This window comes from Pongo abelii, chromosome 11 (assembly GCF_028885655.2).
Source record: "Pongo abelii isolate AG06213 chromosome 11, NHGRI_mPonAbe1-v2.0_pri, whole genome shotgun sequence".
NCBI classification, from domain to species: Eukaryota; Metazoa; Chordata; class Mammalia; order Primates; family Hominidae; genus Pongo; species Pongo abelii.
Genome location: NC_071996.2, coordinates 20,216,587 through 20,230,170, shown reverse-complemented (window position 1 = coordinate 20,230,170; position 13,584 = coordinate 20,216,587). Strand labels below are relative to the sequence as shown.

At 50.8% G+C, this 13,584-nt stretch overlaps 1 protein-coding gene across 2 annotated transcripts in view; it reads right to left on the bottom strand.

Annotated features, from left to right (window-relative positions):
• Positions 1-9,355, bottom strand: part of LIMS2 (LIM zinc finger domain containing 2) — a 36,814-nt gene extending 27,459 nt beyond the window's left edge. The window contains exons 1-2 of one of the 2 annotated variants that reach the window (XM_063712704.1): positions 8,387-8,489; positions 7,803-7,868 (exon numbers count right to left, since the gene is read on the bottom strand). Coding sequence is in view for 1 of the 2 variants with exons in the window: in XM_024243294.3 (XP_024099062.1) it covers positions 9,087-9,097 (11 nt within the window). In the remaining variant the exon portion in view is untranslated. Of the gene's footprint in view, positions 1-7,802; positions 7,869-8,386; positions 8,490-9,086 lie in introns of those variants that run through there. The other variant, XM_024243294.3, reaches the window with a different exon arrangement.
• Between the last annotated feature and the right edge of the window lie 4,229 nt (positions 9,356-13,584).

Genomic DNA, 13,584 nt, shown 5'->3' with positions numbered 1-13,584 from the left:
TCACATACAGCACTGGAAAGGAGGTTACAGCCACAAGTGTTTTGTACAACATAATTTGTAAATGAAGTTCAAGCACAAGTTTACCAAGTACTAATCAATTCAACAAATATTTACTATAAAAGCGGACATCGAAGGCTAGAAATTGAGAGAGGCTTAGAGTCTGACTGAGCCCAAATCCCAAATCTCTGCACAACCTTACCACCCATTCTGCAGCCTGTCCTGCTACAGGGATGGGATTGGGAGCCACAGATACTGTAAACTGAATCTAGAACTCTATACAAAGTATTATACACCATGACAAAATGGGATTTGGGTCAGTGCTCTGGCTCTAGATATTGCAAAAACACCGAGAGTGATGTCAGCAAAAAGTGGTGGAGTAAGGACCTCCAGAAGTTCATCCCTCCATAAAAGCAGTGAAAAACCTAGCAAAAATTATCAGAATCTACTCTTTCAGAACTCTGCAAATCCACCAAAGGTTTTCAATAACCCTAGGAACATTTGGTCCAGAAAAACAGATGAATCTTGGTAAAAAAACAAACAAACAAACACAAACCAGTGAGGTTTGTGTTGTTTTAACTTATCCTAGTCCCTTATTCCTGCTCCCTAACTCCATGGTTGCCTTGAAAAATAATAGCTCGTGTTCCCAGTAAGGAGGCAGCAGAATGGAATATTATGAACAACTGTATGCCAATAAATGAAATAACCTACCTGAAATGGAGAGATTCCTAGAAGGACACTACCAAAACGAACTCAAGAAGAAATAGAAAATCCAAATGTATCAGTCTAAATTTTCATACTGCTATTAAGAACTGCATGAGACTCAGTAAATTATAAAGGAAAGAGGTTTAATCGACTCACAGTTTAACAGGGCTGGGGAGGACTCAGGAAACATATAGTCATGGCAGAAGGCAAAGGGGAATCAAGGCACCTTCTTCACAAGGTGGCAGGAAGAAACACCAAGCGAAGGGCGATGAGCCCCTTATAAAACCAGCAGATCTTGTGAGAACTGACTATCACAAGAACAGCATGATTGAATGACCTCCACCGAGTCTCTCTCTTGACACGTGGGGATTATAGGGATTACAATTCAAGATGAGATTTGGGTGGGGACACAAAGCCTAACCAAACCACTGAGTAAGGCCAGTAACATGTAAAGAGACTGAGACAGTAACCAAAACACTTGCCACAAAGTAAAGCCAGAGCTACATGGCTTCACTGGTGAATTATATCAAAGGTTTAACTAGAATTAACACCAAGCCTTCAAACAAACAAACATACAAAACACCAGTGTGGTGGCACATGCCTATAATCCCAGCTACTCAGGAGGCTGAGGCAGGAGAATCACTTGAACCTGGAAGGTAAAGGTTGCAGTGAGCTGAGATCATGCCACTGCACTCCAGCCTGGGTGACAGAGTGAGATCTTGTCTCAAAAAGAGAAAAAAAAACCAAAAAACACCAAACCTTCACAAAATCTTTCCAAAAAAAAGAAAAGAAAGACTAGGAGGGAACACTTCACAACTCATTCTATAAGTATTATCTTGATATTAAAATAAAACACGAAGGTCACATAGATGCAAATGTCCTCAATAAAATACAATAAACTAAATCTAACACTCTATATAAAGTATTATACACCGTAACCAAATGGGATTTATCCCAAGAATATACGGTTGGTTTCACATCCAAAATTCAATGTAATATACCATATCAATAGAATAAAGGGAGGACACCCTATGACCATCTCAATAGATGCAGAAAACACATTTGGCAAAATCCAACACCTTTTCATAATAAAAGCACCCAACAAACTGGGAATAGAAGGGAACTTCTTCAATTTGATAAGGGGCATCTACCAAAAACCCATAGCTAACATCATACTTAGTGATGAGAAAATGAATGCTTTCCTCCTAAGGTCAGGGGGATTTCCAGTCCGCTATTTGTTTTCAACATTGCACTGGAGATTCTATCAAGGACAGTTAGACAAGAAAAAGAAATAAAAGACATCTAGTTTGAGAAGGCAGAGTAAAACTATTTTTATTTGCATATTACATACTCATATATAGAAAACCCTGAAGAATCTCCCCTCAAAAAAAGAAACCCTATTTACAGCTAAGAAATGAGTTCAGTAAGTCTGCAAGGTATACGATCAATATACAAGAATCACTAGCAATGAGAAATCTGAATATGAAATAAAACAACCCCATTTGGGACAGCATCAAAATGAATAAAATACTTAGGAGTAAGTTTAACAAAATAAGTGCAAGACTTCTTATTCACTGAAAATTATAAAACATTATTGATATAAATTAAAGAAGACCTAAATAAAGATAAAGATATCCCATGTTCATGGATTGGAAAACTTAATATGTTAAGATGGCAATACAACACTACATCAAATTGACCTATAGATTCAATACAATTTCCATTAAAATTCCTGCCTTTTTTAAAGAAATAGACAACACATTCCTAAAATTTATATGAAAATGCAAGTGACACAGAATAATCAAAACAACTTTAAAAAAAAACAAAGAGGCCAGGTGCAGTGGCTCACATCTGTAATCCTAGCACTTTGGGAGGCCAAGGCAGGTGGATCACTTGAGGTCAGGAGTTCAAGACTACCCTGGCCAACATGGCGAAACCCCATCTCTACTACAAATATAAAAATTAGCCAGGTGTGGTGGCACATACCTGTAGTCCCTCCCACCTACTCAGAAGGCTGAGGCAGGAGAATCACTTGAACCCAGGAGGTGGAGGTTGCAGTGAGCTGAGATCAGGCCACTGCATTCCACCCTGGGTGACAGAGTGAGACTCCGCCTCAACAAAAAAAAAAAAAAAAAAACTTACTTAAAAATTACAATTTACTTACTAAAAAATTACAAGTGAGGCAGTGGTGTAAGGATAGACATATACACCCACAGAACAGAACCAAGAGTCCAGAAATAGTCTGGGTGCAGTGGCTGATGCCTATAATCCCAGTACTTTGGAAGGCTGAAGCAGGCAGAGCCCAGGAGTTCAAGACCAGCCTGGGCAACATGGCAAAATCTCATCTCTACAAAAAATACAGAAAGTAGTCAGGTGTGGTGATGTGTACCTGTGGTTCCAGCTACTCAGGAGGCTCAGGTAGGAGGATCACCTGAGCCCAGGGAGGTTGAGACTGCAGTGTACCAAGATCTTGCCACTGCACTCCAGCCTGGGTGAAAGAGTGAAATCCTGTCTCAAAAGAGCCCAAAAATAATCCCATATATTTGTGGTCAACTGAGTTTTGACAAGAGTGCCAAGACCATTCAATGGGGCAAAGAGTAGCCTTATCAACAAATGACACTAGGACAACTGGATAGCTACATGCTAAAAGTATAAAACTCCTAGAAGAAAACAGATGTTTTCATTTCATGAGCCAGGATTAGGCAATAGTTTCCTAAACATGACAACAAAAACTCAAGCAACTAAAGAATAAGGAAATAAATTGGATTTCATTAAAATTTAAAACTTGTGTGTATCAAACGACACAATCAAGAAAGTGAAAAGATGATCCACAGAAAAGGAAAAAATATTTGTAAATCGGCTGGGCACGGTGGCTCATGCCTGTAATCCCAACACTTTGGGAGGCTGAAGCGGGAGGATCACCTGAGGTCAGGAGTTTGAGACCAGCCTGGCCAACATGGTGAAACCCCATCTCTACTAAAAATACAAAAAAAATAGCCAGGCATGGTGGCACATGCCTGCAGTCCCAGCTACTGGGGAGGCTGAGGCAGAAGAATCGCTTGAACCCGGGAGGCGGAGGTTGCAGTGAGCTGAGATTGCACCACTGCACTCCAGCCTGGGCGACAGAGCAAGATTCCATCTTAAAAAAAAAAAAAAAATTTACAAATCATATGTCTGAGAAGTGTCTAGTATCCAAATAAATAAAGAACTCTTACAATTCAACAATAAAAAGACAACCCAATTTAAAAATGGGCAAAGAGTTTGAATGGACATTTTTCCAAAGAGGATTTACAAGTGGCCAACAGACACATGAAAAGATGCTCAACATTATTAGTCATTAGGGAAATGGAAATCAAAACCACAATATGACACCACTTCTCACCTACTAAACCAGACAACAATAACAAGCATCAGCAAGGATGTCGGGAAATTGGAACCTTCATACATTCCTGGTGTAAAATTTAATAAATGTAAAATTGTTCAATTACTTGGAAAACAGCTTGGTAATTCCTCAAAAAGTTTAACATAGAGTTACCATATGCCAGCAATTCCAGTCCTGGGTATATATTCAAGGAGAAAATGTATGTTCACACAAAAACTTGTATAGGAATGTTCATAGCAGTATTATTCACGGTAGCCAAAAAGTGGAAACAATTCAAATGTCTACGACGGATGAATGGAGAAACAAACTATGGCACAGTGGAATATTATTTATCCAGAAAAAGGAATGAAGTACTGATTCATGCTACAATATATGGATGAACCGTGGAAATATGTGATTAATAAATGAAAGACGCCAGGCACAAAAGGCCATATAATATATGGTTCCATTTATGTGAAATGTCCAGAACAGGCAAATCTGTAGAGACAGAAGGCAGGTCACTGGTGGCCAGGGCTGGGAGGACGGGGAAATGGGGATTCTCTGCAAGTGAGTACAAGGTTTCTTTTAGGAATGATTAAAATGTTCTGGAATTAATGGTGATGGTTGCACAACCTTGTGAATGCACTAAAAACCACTGAATTTTACAATCTAAAATGGTGAATGTAATAATATGTGAACTGTGTCTCAGATTTTAAAAAACACATGAGTAATGAAGAATGCAACTACATGGCTTCCTAGAGGCTGGAACTGAGGCCCCAAGCTATGAGGCAGGGATACCTCCCCAAGGCCCTGGGGCACGTGCCCTCAGCCCAGTGGGCAGAGGCAGAGATGCCACAAACAGGCTGTCCTCCAGAGCCAGCTCCCCCACCAGACTCCTCGCTGGGAGGCTGAAGACAACTCCATGAGTTTCCTGTGTATTCCTCCGAGGACATGGGTGAGGACACGGTAGGTTTTACATTCATATGTGTATTCAGTCACCTCATCTCAGCAAGACATATGCATTCACCCATGGAAGTATCTCACTAGGGTGGACATCCTGCTAAGTCATCTAAGTAAATATTCACCTTCAGAAATGTACACGCTACACCTAAACAGAACAAGGAGGACAGTGACAGTGCCTCCCTTGGCCCCTTCCCCACCTGGAAATGAAGACCTAAGGGATGGTTAAGCCTGCACGCAGGCTGGGCACAGTTGTTCACGCCTGTAATCACAGCACTTTGGGAGGCCAAGGTGGGTGGATCACAAGGTCAGAAGATCAAGACCACCCTGGCCAACACGGTAAAACCCCATCTCCACTAAAAATACAAAAAAAATTAGCTGGTCGTGGTGGTGTGCACCTGTAGTCCCAGCTACTCGGGAGGCTGAGGCAAGAGAATTGCTTGAACCTGGGAGGCAGAGGTTGCAGTGAGCTGAGATCACACCACTGCACTCCAGCTTGGGTGACAGAGTGAGACTCCATCTCAAAAAAAAAAAAAAAAAAAAAAAAAAGCCTGCATGCGGCACAGCACGGATAGGGACAGAGAGAAGGGTGACCTGCTGCGAATGGAAAGCCCGGGCTCCTCTCCCCAGTGGCTCCCTAGGCTGTCCCTTGCCAGCTCACAAGTGCTGACTGTTAACTATTCTGGAATTCTGTAAAGCGTTAACGCCTTGTTGGTGGCTTGAAATGAACCCAGGTGGGGGCATTCACACCACGGAACTGGACACCCTGCAGATCAGTCCTTCCATCCCTATTATGCCACTGGCCAGCTAGAAGAGGCCAGTCAGCACCAGAAGTAGAAGAAAAAGGAAGGAGGTGAGGAGCCATGGTAGTGCCCACCTGGCCCAGTCTGGGGCTCAAGGCTCAGTGGTGCCACATCACAAGCCACATCACTTGTTACCCACTTCACAGTTTGCTTAAGCCCCTGACGCCACTGCAGCCTCATGTGCTGTGCTGAGTGCTCTGGCTGCAGTCAGCTGCCCCTTGGCCGACTCCTTCTGCCTAGGGGACCACCGGGCACACTCCTCACCCGGAGGAGAGGCAAGATTGGTGGATATGAGTGCAGGGATCTAGCAGCCTGCTCTGCGCTGTACTAAGCATGGGCTCAGCACACAATCAGGCATACGACAGCCTCACACGTGACACACATGACGGTCACACGGTGGGTGGGACTCCACTTTATGCAGCCAAGCCACTGAGTTCACGTGGCCGTGGGTGTCAACATCCCAGGCTCCATTTCCAGGAATGCCAGGGACAGCTGGGTCCCTAGGTAGGTGGCCTTAATATCCTCCCTGTAGAACAACGGTGATGCCAGAGGTCCTTTCAGCTGTGATAGTCAAAGATCTTGTGGTTGTAAGTTCCAAAGTCCCAGGGTTGCCGCTGAGGCCGAGCCCCATCTCTTCCCACGGCATGCCACCCCATGCTCCGGGCTGCCTTCACTCCCTGCCCAGCTGGGTTACTCCTGGGCTTCAGCCCCTCCATGCCCAGGTACCTCCCACAGCTCCCCCTCAGACTTGCCACAGCTCTTCAAGCACTCCACAACCACACCAAGCATGCCATCCACCCCCACCTGTCATCACAGGAGGGGCATCCTCCCGAGCCCCACCCTCTGTGGCCCACCTCACAGCCAGTCAGTTGGGTCCTATCCACTCCACCTCCTAGAACCCTGAGTCAGCCTCCTCTCCTCCACCCCCTCAGCCACCCAGGAGAGGCCTCCCTAGTGGCTGCCTTCTGTCTCCTTCCCCAGCTCCTTCCCAGCAGCCCTTTCTCCACACAGCACCCATGGGTTCATCTGCAGACAGCATGGCCACACATGCCACTCCAGGTCACTTTGGTGGCTCCCCACAGCCCTCCCTCTGCTCTTGCCTGGTGAGGTCCTAGGGAGAGCTGGCAGGGAGAAGCCCTGAAGGTATGTGAGCAGAGAGGGTGTTTCCCAAAAGCAGCCTGGCTCTGGGCAGCATGGGGGATCCCGAGAGAACCAGGATCCAGGCACGAGGAGCTGCCTGGGATCACATGGGGACAGTGGACTTGGGGAAGGGCACCCAGCATGAAAAGGTGGAAATGAAACTCCACTGCTTCTGGGACAGGAAAACTCTCACCCACTGGGAAGGCCGGGTTAGATGTCTGTTCCTCATAGGCTGGCCCGGCCCCATCCCTGTGTGCGGAAGGCAGGGAAGCCTGTGGGGCACCAGCACTGCGGGAAGCAGGGCCGCCTTTGAAGGAGTGGGTGCATTACACTCAGATCGCTCACAGCTGCGTCAAACAAACTCCAGGAGAAAGGAACTGCGGTGAGCCACCAAACTGCATAAAGGGAGGCTCTCGGGAGTGGAACTGTGGCTGTTTCCTTCTCTTTATGTTTCTGTTATCTTTTATGTTTCCAGGTTTCTCCTTATTCTCTAAGACGAGCAGTATTGTCTGGACAAGGAACGCCCTACACAGTGTCCGCCAAAGGCTGACTGTCATCCCTGTGTCATTTGAGGATAAGAGTTTCTCGGGCCCTTGGAGCCCACAGCAGCAAGGGCCGGCTGGCCCCTGCTCGCCACCACCTGCCTTCCCAGCAGTTCCAGCCGGGCTCACCTGACGGCCTCTGTTTCCAGGGAAAGGCCCAAGGGACTCAGGGGCAAGAGGACCCTTGCCAGGGAGCAGCGGCACCTCGGGGCCTCCCATTCCAGCCCCACACCCTTCACGGCTCTGTCCTCCTCGCCATCCCTCCTGTGCCTGAAGGAACCGCCTCTCACCCACCTCCACCTCAATGCTGCTGCTGGGGCTGCTCCTGACCCTGTTCCTGTCTCTCCCCACTTTCTTTTCCTAGAAAACGGAGGGTGAGAACCAGCCAGCTGGCAGGGACGCTCTGAGGAAAATGGGAGGCAGCCCGGCTAGAACCCTGGGGGGTGACCACAGGCAGCCAGTGGGCCTTCAGATGCCACTCTCCTGGGGGCCTGGGCCAAGGCTTAGGGGTGACTCCAAGAGAGGCTTGGGGAGAAGAAAGGGAAGTGTGTCTGGAGGGCAGGACTTACAAAGTGACAAGTTACAGGCTATTTTTGGTTCCTGGGGCTGCCCTGAGACCCCAGGCCACAGCCTTAATGGCGATCACAGGCAGCTCCCCTGTGGGCCTGGGATTTGGGACTGCAACCCTGGACACTGCCCTGTACCCTCCAAGCCCCCTTTCCCAGCAAAGCCACCCATCACTCTCGGGGCTGGGGCTCCCCTAGAGCCCCAGGTCATGGGATCCTGAAGAAAAGCATCCCCCTGCCAGGACTTGGCTGGGGGAGCCCAGGGCCTCAGAGACAGCCCCTCCCACCCAGCCCTGTGTCATGCACTTGTACCCAGCTAGGTTCCAGAAAGGGCTGCAGGGACAAACACTGGCCGGACACTGGTGGACCTGTGACTGGCCTCCTGAGTGGCTCAGCCTCTGTGGCCTCTGGTGACCTCATCTGTGAAATGGCAACGAGGGGCCTGAGAGCAGAGCGGGGGCCAGGCCCAGGGGAGCGCCCTGTCCCCAACCAACCCCTGCACAGCTGGTGCTTGGGCGCAGCTCTGGCCAAGTCCCCACATACCCTTCATCATTTTTAACATTTTTACCACCCCAGGTTTACAGAGGAGGAAACGGAAGGCTCCAGAGATGACACTCACCGGGATCGGGGATCGCACAGCGCGGGCTCGGGGAAGTTGGGGGAGGCACACAACCTTTGAACCTTTTGCCCGTGGTTGGTGTCTGACCTTGGACAAGACCCCCTCCCGCAGCCCTGGGCGTCGGTTGTGAGCAGACGGCTGTCCCATCTTGCAGCGGGCGGATGGGCAGGAGCTCCACCTTCCGCTGCAGGCGCTCGCCCAGAGGAAGAGGCGCGGGGGCTGGGGGACCCCTGCCCCGACGGGCGCTGCCGCCCCGGGAGCTGCGAGAATCCGACGCGCCAAGGCGGAGCGGGGACCGTGGCGCCGCGGGGCTGTACGAGGGCGAGCCGCGCCTCGGCCAGGGGTCCCGCAGTCCCGCCTCCCCGGCTGGGGGGCGTGGGTGGGGGCCGTTACCTTCCCGTCATGGTGGCAGCGACGCCGAGCCCGGGGTTGCCGGGTTTGCCGCGGGTCTCCCTCTGCCGCGGCAGCCGCCAGCCGTGCGCCCGCCCGCCAGCTCGGGCCACGGAGCAGGGAGACGCCCAAAAAAGGCCAAGAGCCGCTCCGCCCGCGAGAGGGGTGGGGCCCGCGGGGAGGGTGGGATGGGGAGGTCAAGGCTGAGGGTGGTAGGGGTGTTGGGGAGGTGACTGTGGGAGGTTGCGGGCGTAGAGGTGGGGGTGGGGGGTGGCAGGTGGGGGTGGGGGTGGGGGGTGGCAGGTGGGGGTGGGGGTGGGGGGTGGCAGGTGGGGGTGGGGGTGGGGGGTGGCAGGTGGGGGTGGGGGTGGGGGGTGGCAGGTGGGGGTGGGGGTGGCGGGTGGCAGGTGGGGGTGGCGGTGGGTAGGGTTGGAGGGGTGGGGGTTAGAGGTGGGGCTGACGGTGGGGTTGGAGGGGTGAGAGTGAGGTGGGGGTGGGAGTGGGAGTAGAAGTCGGGGTAAAGGTTGAGGGTGGGCCCCGCCACCCGCACAGCCCCAGCTCCAGGGACACCGAGCGCGGCCAGCGGCGGGAGCGGGTCAAGTCCTTCCCCACCCGGGCTCTGCTCGCCACCTCCCGGATTCCGGGCATAGTTTTCCTTTTAAAGGGAGTAAAGTTATAATAAACGCGAACAAGCACCCCCACCCCCACAGCCCCGCCGGGACGCCCCGCCCGGCGCCCCCTCTGCAGTCCCTGGGCCGCCCCAACCGCAAACGCGTGCGGGAGATGGTAGGCGTGGGGGCGATGCTGAGACCACCTCCCTCCCGGGCTTTCCAAGCCCCGAGTTCCCACCGCGGATCTGGGCACTGACTCCCTCCCGAGGCACCCGGGACCCCCGAGTCCACACAGTCCCGCCCCCAGGGAGGCTAAAGCCGAGAGGCGTCCCTCTTCAGTCGCAAGGCTGCTTTCCCCGGGAAATTCCCATTTCATCCCCCGATGCGGGCCATCCCCCTAACTTGGCGAAAGATATTTCTTAAACGACAAAACCAAATGCCCAGCTTCCAGGTTTCCAGGGGAACCAGGCACGCCTCTGTATAATGAAGCGCTGAGAAGCTACCATTAGAGGCGTTAAGATGGAGGGGTGATATAAACTATTTAGGGAATCTCTTCGGAGGAAATTTTCAAACAAACAAAACAAAAAACCCTCGCCCTGCCTAAAGGCAGATATTTCCAGCTGGACAGTGGCGTGCAGCTCATCTTTGGAAGCAGCCCAGATGTCACACTGAGGGTTGGGAGCTGGGCGGCGTGATGTGTAAATGTGGTGCTACTCCAGTCTTGGCAGCAGAGAAAGATGATCTAGAAATGACGGTGTGAATTTGCAACCCACAAATAAACTGGTGCCGTTCAGAAAGATGAGTTGATAGTATCCTGCAGTTCCAGCTGCAGAAATAAGCAGGGAAAAGACACCTGTTCCTAAGTGGCTGGTATTGTGAGTGACTTTGCAGTTGTTACTTTTTTTTTTTTTTTTTTTTTGAGACTGAGTTTCGCTCTTGTTGCCCAGGCTGGGGTACAATGGTGCAATCTCGGCTCGCTGCAACCTCCGCCTCCCAGGTTCAAGCGATTCTCCTGCCTTAGCCTCTCAAGTAGCTGGGATTACAAGCATATGCCACCACGCCCAGCTAATTTTGTATTTTTACAAATTTTCACCATGTTGGTCAGGCTGGTCGCAAACTCCTAGCCTCAGGTGATCCGACTGCCTCGAGTTGTTACTTCTTGTTGCAAGTGTGTCTCAGCTGATTCGGCTTAACTGTAATTTGATGGTTGATTAAGCATAAGTATGGATAATTTCTTGGCTCATCTGCCCATAAAGGGAGAAAGGCTTTCCACCATTACTGACACAGAGGTATAGGCATGCTGCGGCCGTGCACCGAAAATCCACTGCTGGACGGTTAATTGAATATCGGGGTCTTGCGGGAACCAAAGAGGATGAAAAGTTGAAAGCATTACACCAGAGGCCCACGCTCTCCACAGAGGAGACCACATTCCTGCCTTTTAGCCCAAAAACCTCCCTGCATATGATAGCTGAGCACACATGGATCTGTATGTGGCCAAACCAGGACCCTATGCAGCTCCCAGTGTGCCTCATCCCTGGGCCAGGGCAAGCTCAGTAACAGCTGGTAGGGGTTGTGGGCATGGCTTAGCCCTGTTGGAGATGCAGAGGCTTCAAGGAGCCAGGGCCAGCCTCCCACAGTTCAGCCAAGAGGGCAGGGTTGCAGGAAAGCTGGCAATCACACATTCACACACTTATCCACTTGTTCCTTCAAGAGTATTTATACCACATGGGCACTGGAAGTACTACGGGGAGCAAGAAGCCATGGACCAGGTTCTCACGGAGTTTAGCAGGGGGTGGAGGATGGGCAATAAACAAATAAATAAATACGCAAACTGGATTTTAGACAAGGGTAAGTGCTGCAAAGAAAAGGACAATGGTGGTGGCTGCTTTAGAGTGAAGAGTGAGGGAAAGTTTCTGAGCAGGTGACATTCAAGCTAAACCGAAATGAGGGAAAGAGCCAGCCCTCAGCCATCTGCAGGAAAAGCATTCCGGCAGAAGAACAGCAAGTGCAACAGCCCTGAGCTGGCATGAGCTTGGGGTAAGCAAGGTCAGAAAGAAGACCAGTGGGTCTGGAAAACAGGGAGGTGGCAGGTGGAGGGGCACGGGAAATAAAGGAGGGAGCCCACAGCAGAAGTAGGGTTCCACCCTTAGATGGAGAGTTCTAAGCAAAGATAGACACAACACTCTAGCATCAGCAGGGGTGAATCTCAGAAATACTGACTGAATGAAAAAAGAGCACCTTCTCCATCTATATCAAGTTCTAGAATAGGCAACATTTGTCTGTGGTAGAAAAAATCAGAACGGTGGCTGCCTCAAGCTGGTCTATTACACCCCAGACTGCCCTGGGGCGGCAGGACAGGGGTTGACTAGGAAGGAACGTGAGGGAGTTTCTGGGGTAATGGGCAATGTTTTAGTAGGCGTTTGGGTCACGCAAGTGTATATGCCTTTGTTAAAACTCATGGAATATATGGCCAGGATTTGCACATTTCATTATATGTACATTTTACCTCAAAAGAAAAATACTGTAAACGATACTGAACTCTAGTTAATGACGTACAATGCCGAAGTGTTTAGGTAGAAAGGTACTGATGTCTACAACTTACTTTGAAATACATTGTTTAAATCAAGATGAGCCGGTGTGGTGGATCCCTGTAGTCCCAGCTAGTCCTTAGCTACGGGGAGGCTGAGGAGGGAGGATCACTTGAGGCCAGGAATTCAAGACCAGCTTGGGCAACATAGCATGACTCTGCCTCTAAAAAATGAACTCAAGATGGGGAGATGGGTAAAGGGATGGACAGAGAGGTGGTAACGTGAGTCTACGACGATATTAATGGGAGAATCTAGGTGGTGGGTATCCGGGTTTTCAACTTTGATGAGTGCTTGAACTTTTTCATAGCAAAAGGGGAAAGTGTCCCTAGCTGCTGTGTGGCCACTGTGTGAGGGACAGAGTGGTCTCAGGGACAGTCTGATTAGAGGCTATGGTGAGCATCCAGGAGGGACTGGTGCCTTGGGCCGTGCGACAGTAGGGATGTTGAGAAGGCGTCAAATACGGGATCTATTTTGCAACCAACAGGATTTGCTGGGAATCTGGATGTGGGCCGGCGTGGGCGTGGTCAGCACAGGTGTGGTGGTTGTGGGGCAGATGTGTATGTGGCAGGTGTGAATGTTCAGCCGTGGGAGTCAAGAGGACTTGCAGGTGGCCTTGCTTTCCTAGATATTGGTGGCAGTGGGGCAGTCTGGGCAGGTCAGCGAGGGGTGACATTGCATTGGGCCCTCCCCAGGCATCCCAGGGGAGATGGTGCGCGGGGCACCGTGAACCTGGAGCAGGGAAGAGAGGTCCATTCTCCAGCGTAGACGCAGAAGGCTTGGTGCAAATGGAATTTCAACTCTGGGGCTCCACGGAGACCCTGGGGTGTCTGTGCCAGTCAGGAGCCCTCCAAGGGTAAGAGGTGGGACTGGCAGGAAGTGAGGGGGAGAGCAGGAGAGCGTGAGGTGCCACAGAAGCCCGGAGGGAAAGAGCTCCAGGGAGGAGGTGCGCCACTGCCCCGTGTGCACACCGCTGCCTGCTGAGGCCAGGGAGGCATCTGGGTTTGGGTCAAGAGCTGGTCCATGGGAGTGAGGGGCCTGAGTCCAGCTGCAGAGGGGCAGGCAGGGCCCCTGAAATGCCTCCCCCAGGAGCACCTCTCCCTGGGGTCTGTGCAGACGGTGCTCCCCAGAGTGCTGCACACAGTGCCCCTGGGGGGAGAATGCTCTGAAAGGAGGCAGAGAAGGGACAGCAGTTGGAAGTGAGGAGGGGAAGGAGAGGGAAGGTGAGAAAGCAGTGTCCATGCCCAGGTCTTATAGGATGGCATCACTGAGGGACATTCAGAGAGTGGCTTGAATCACATCACA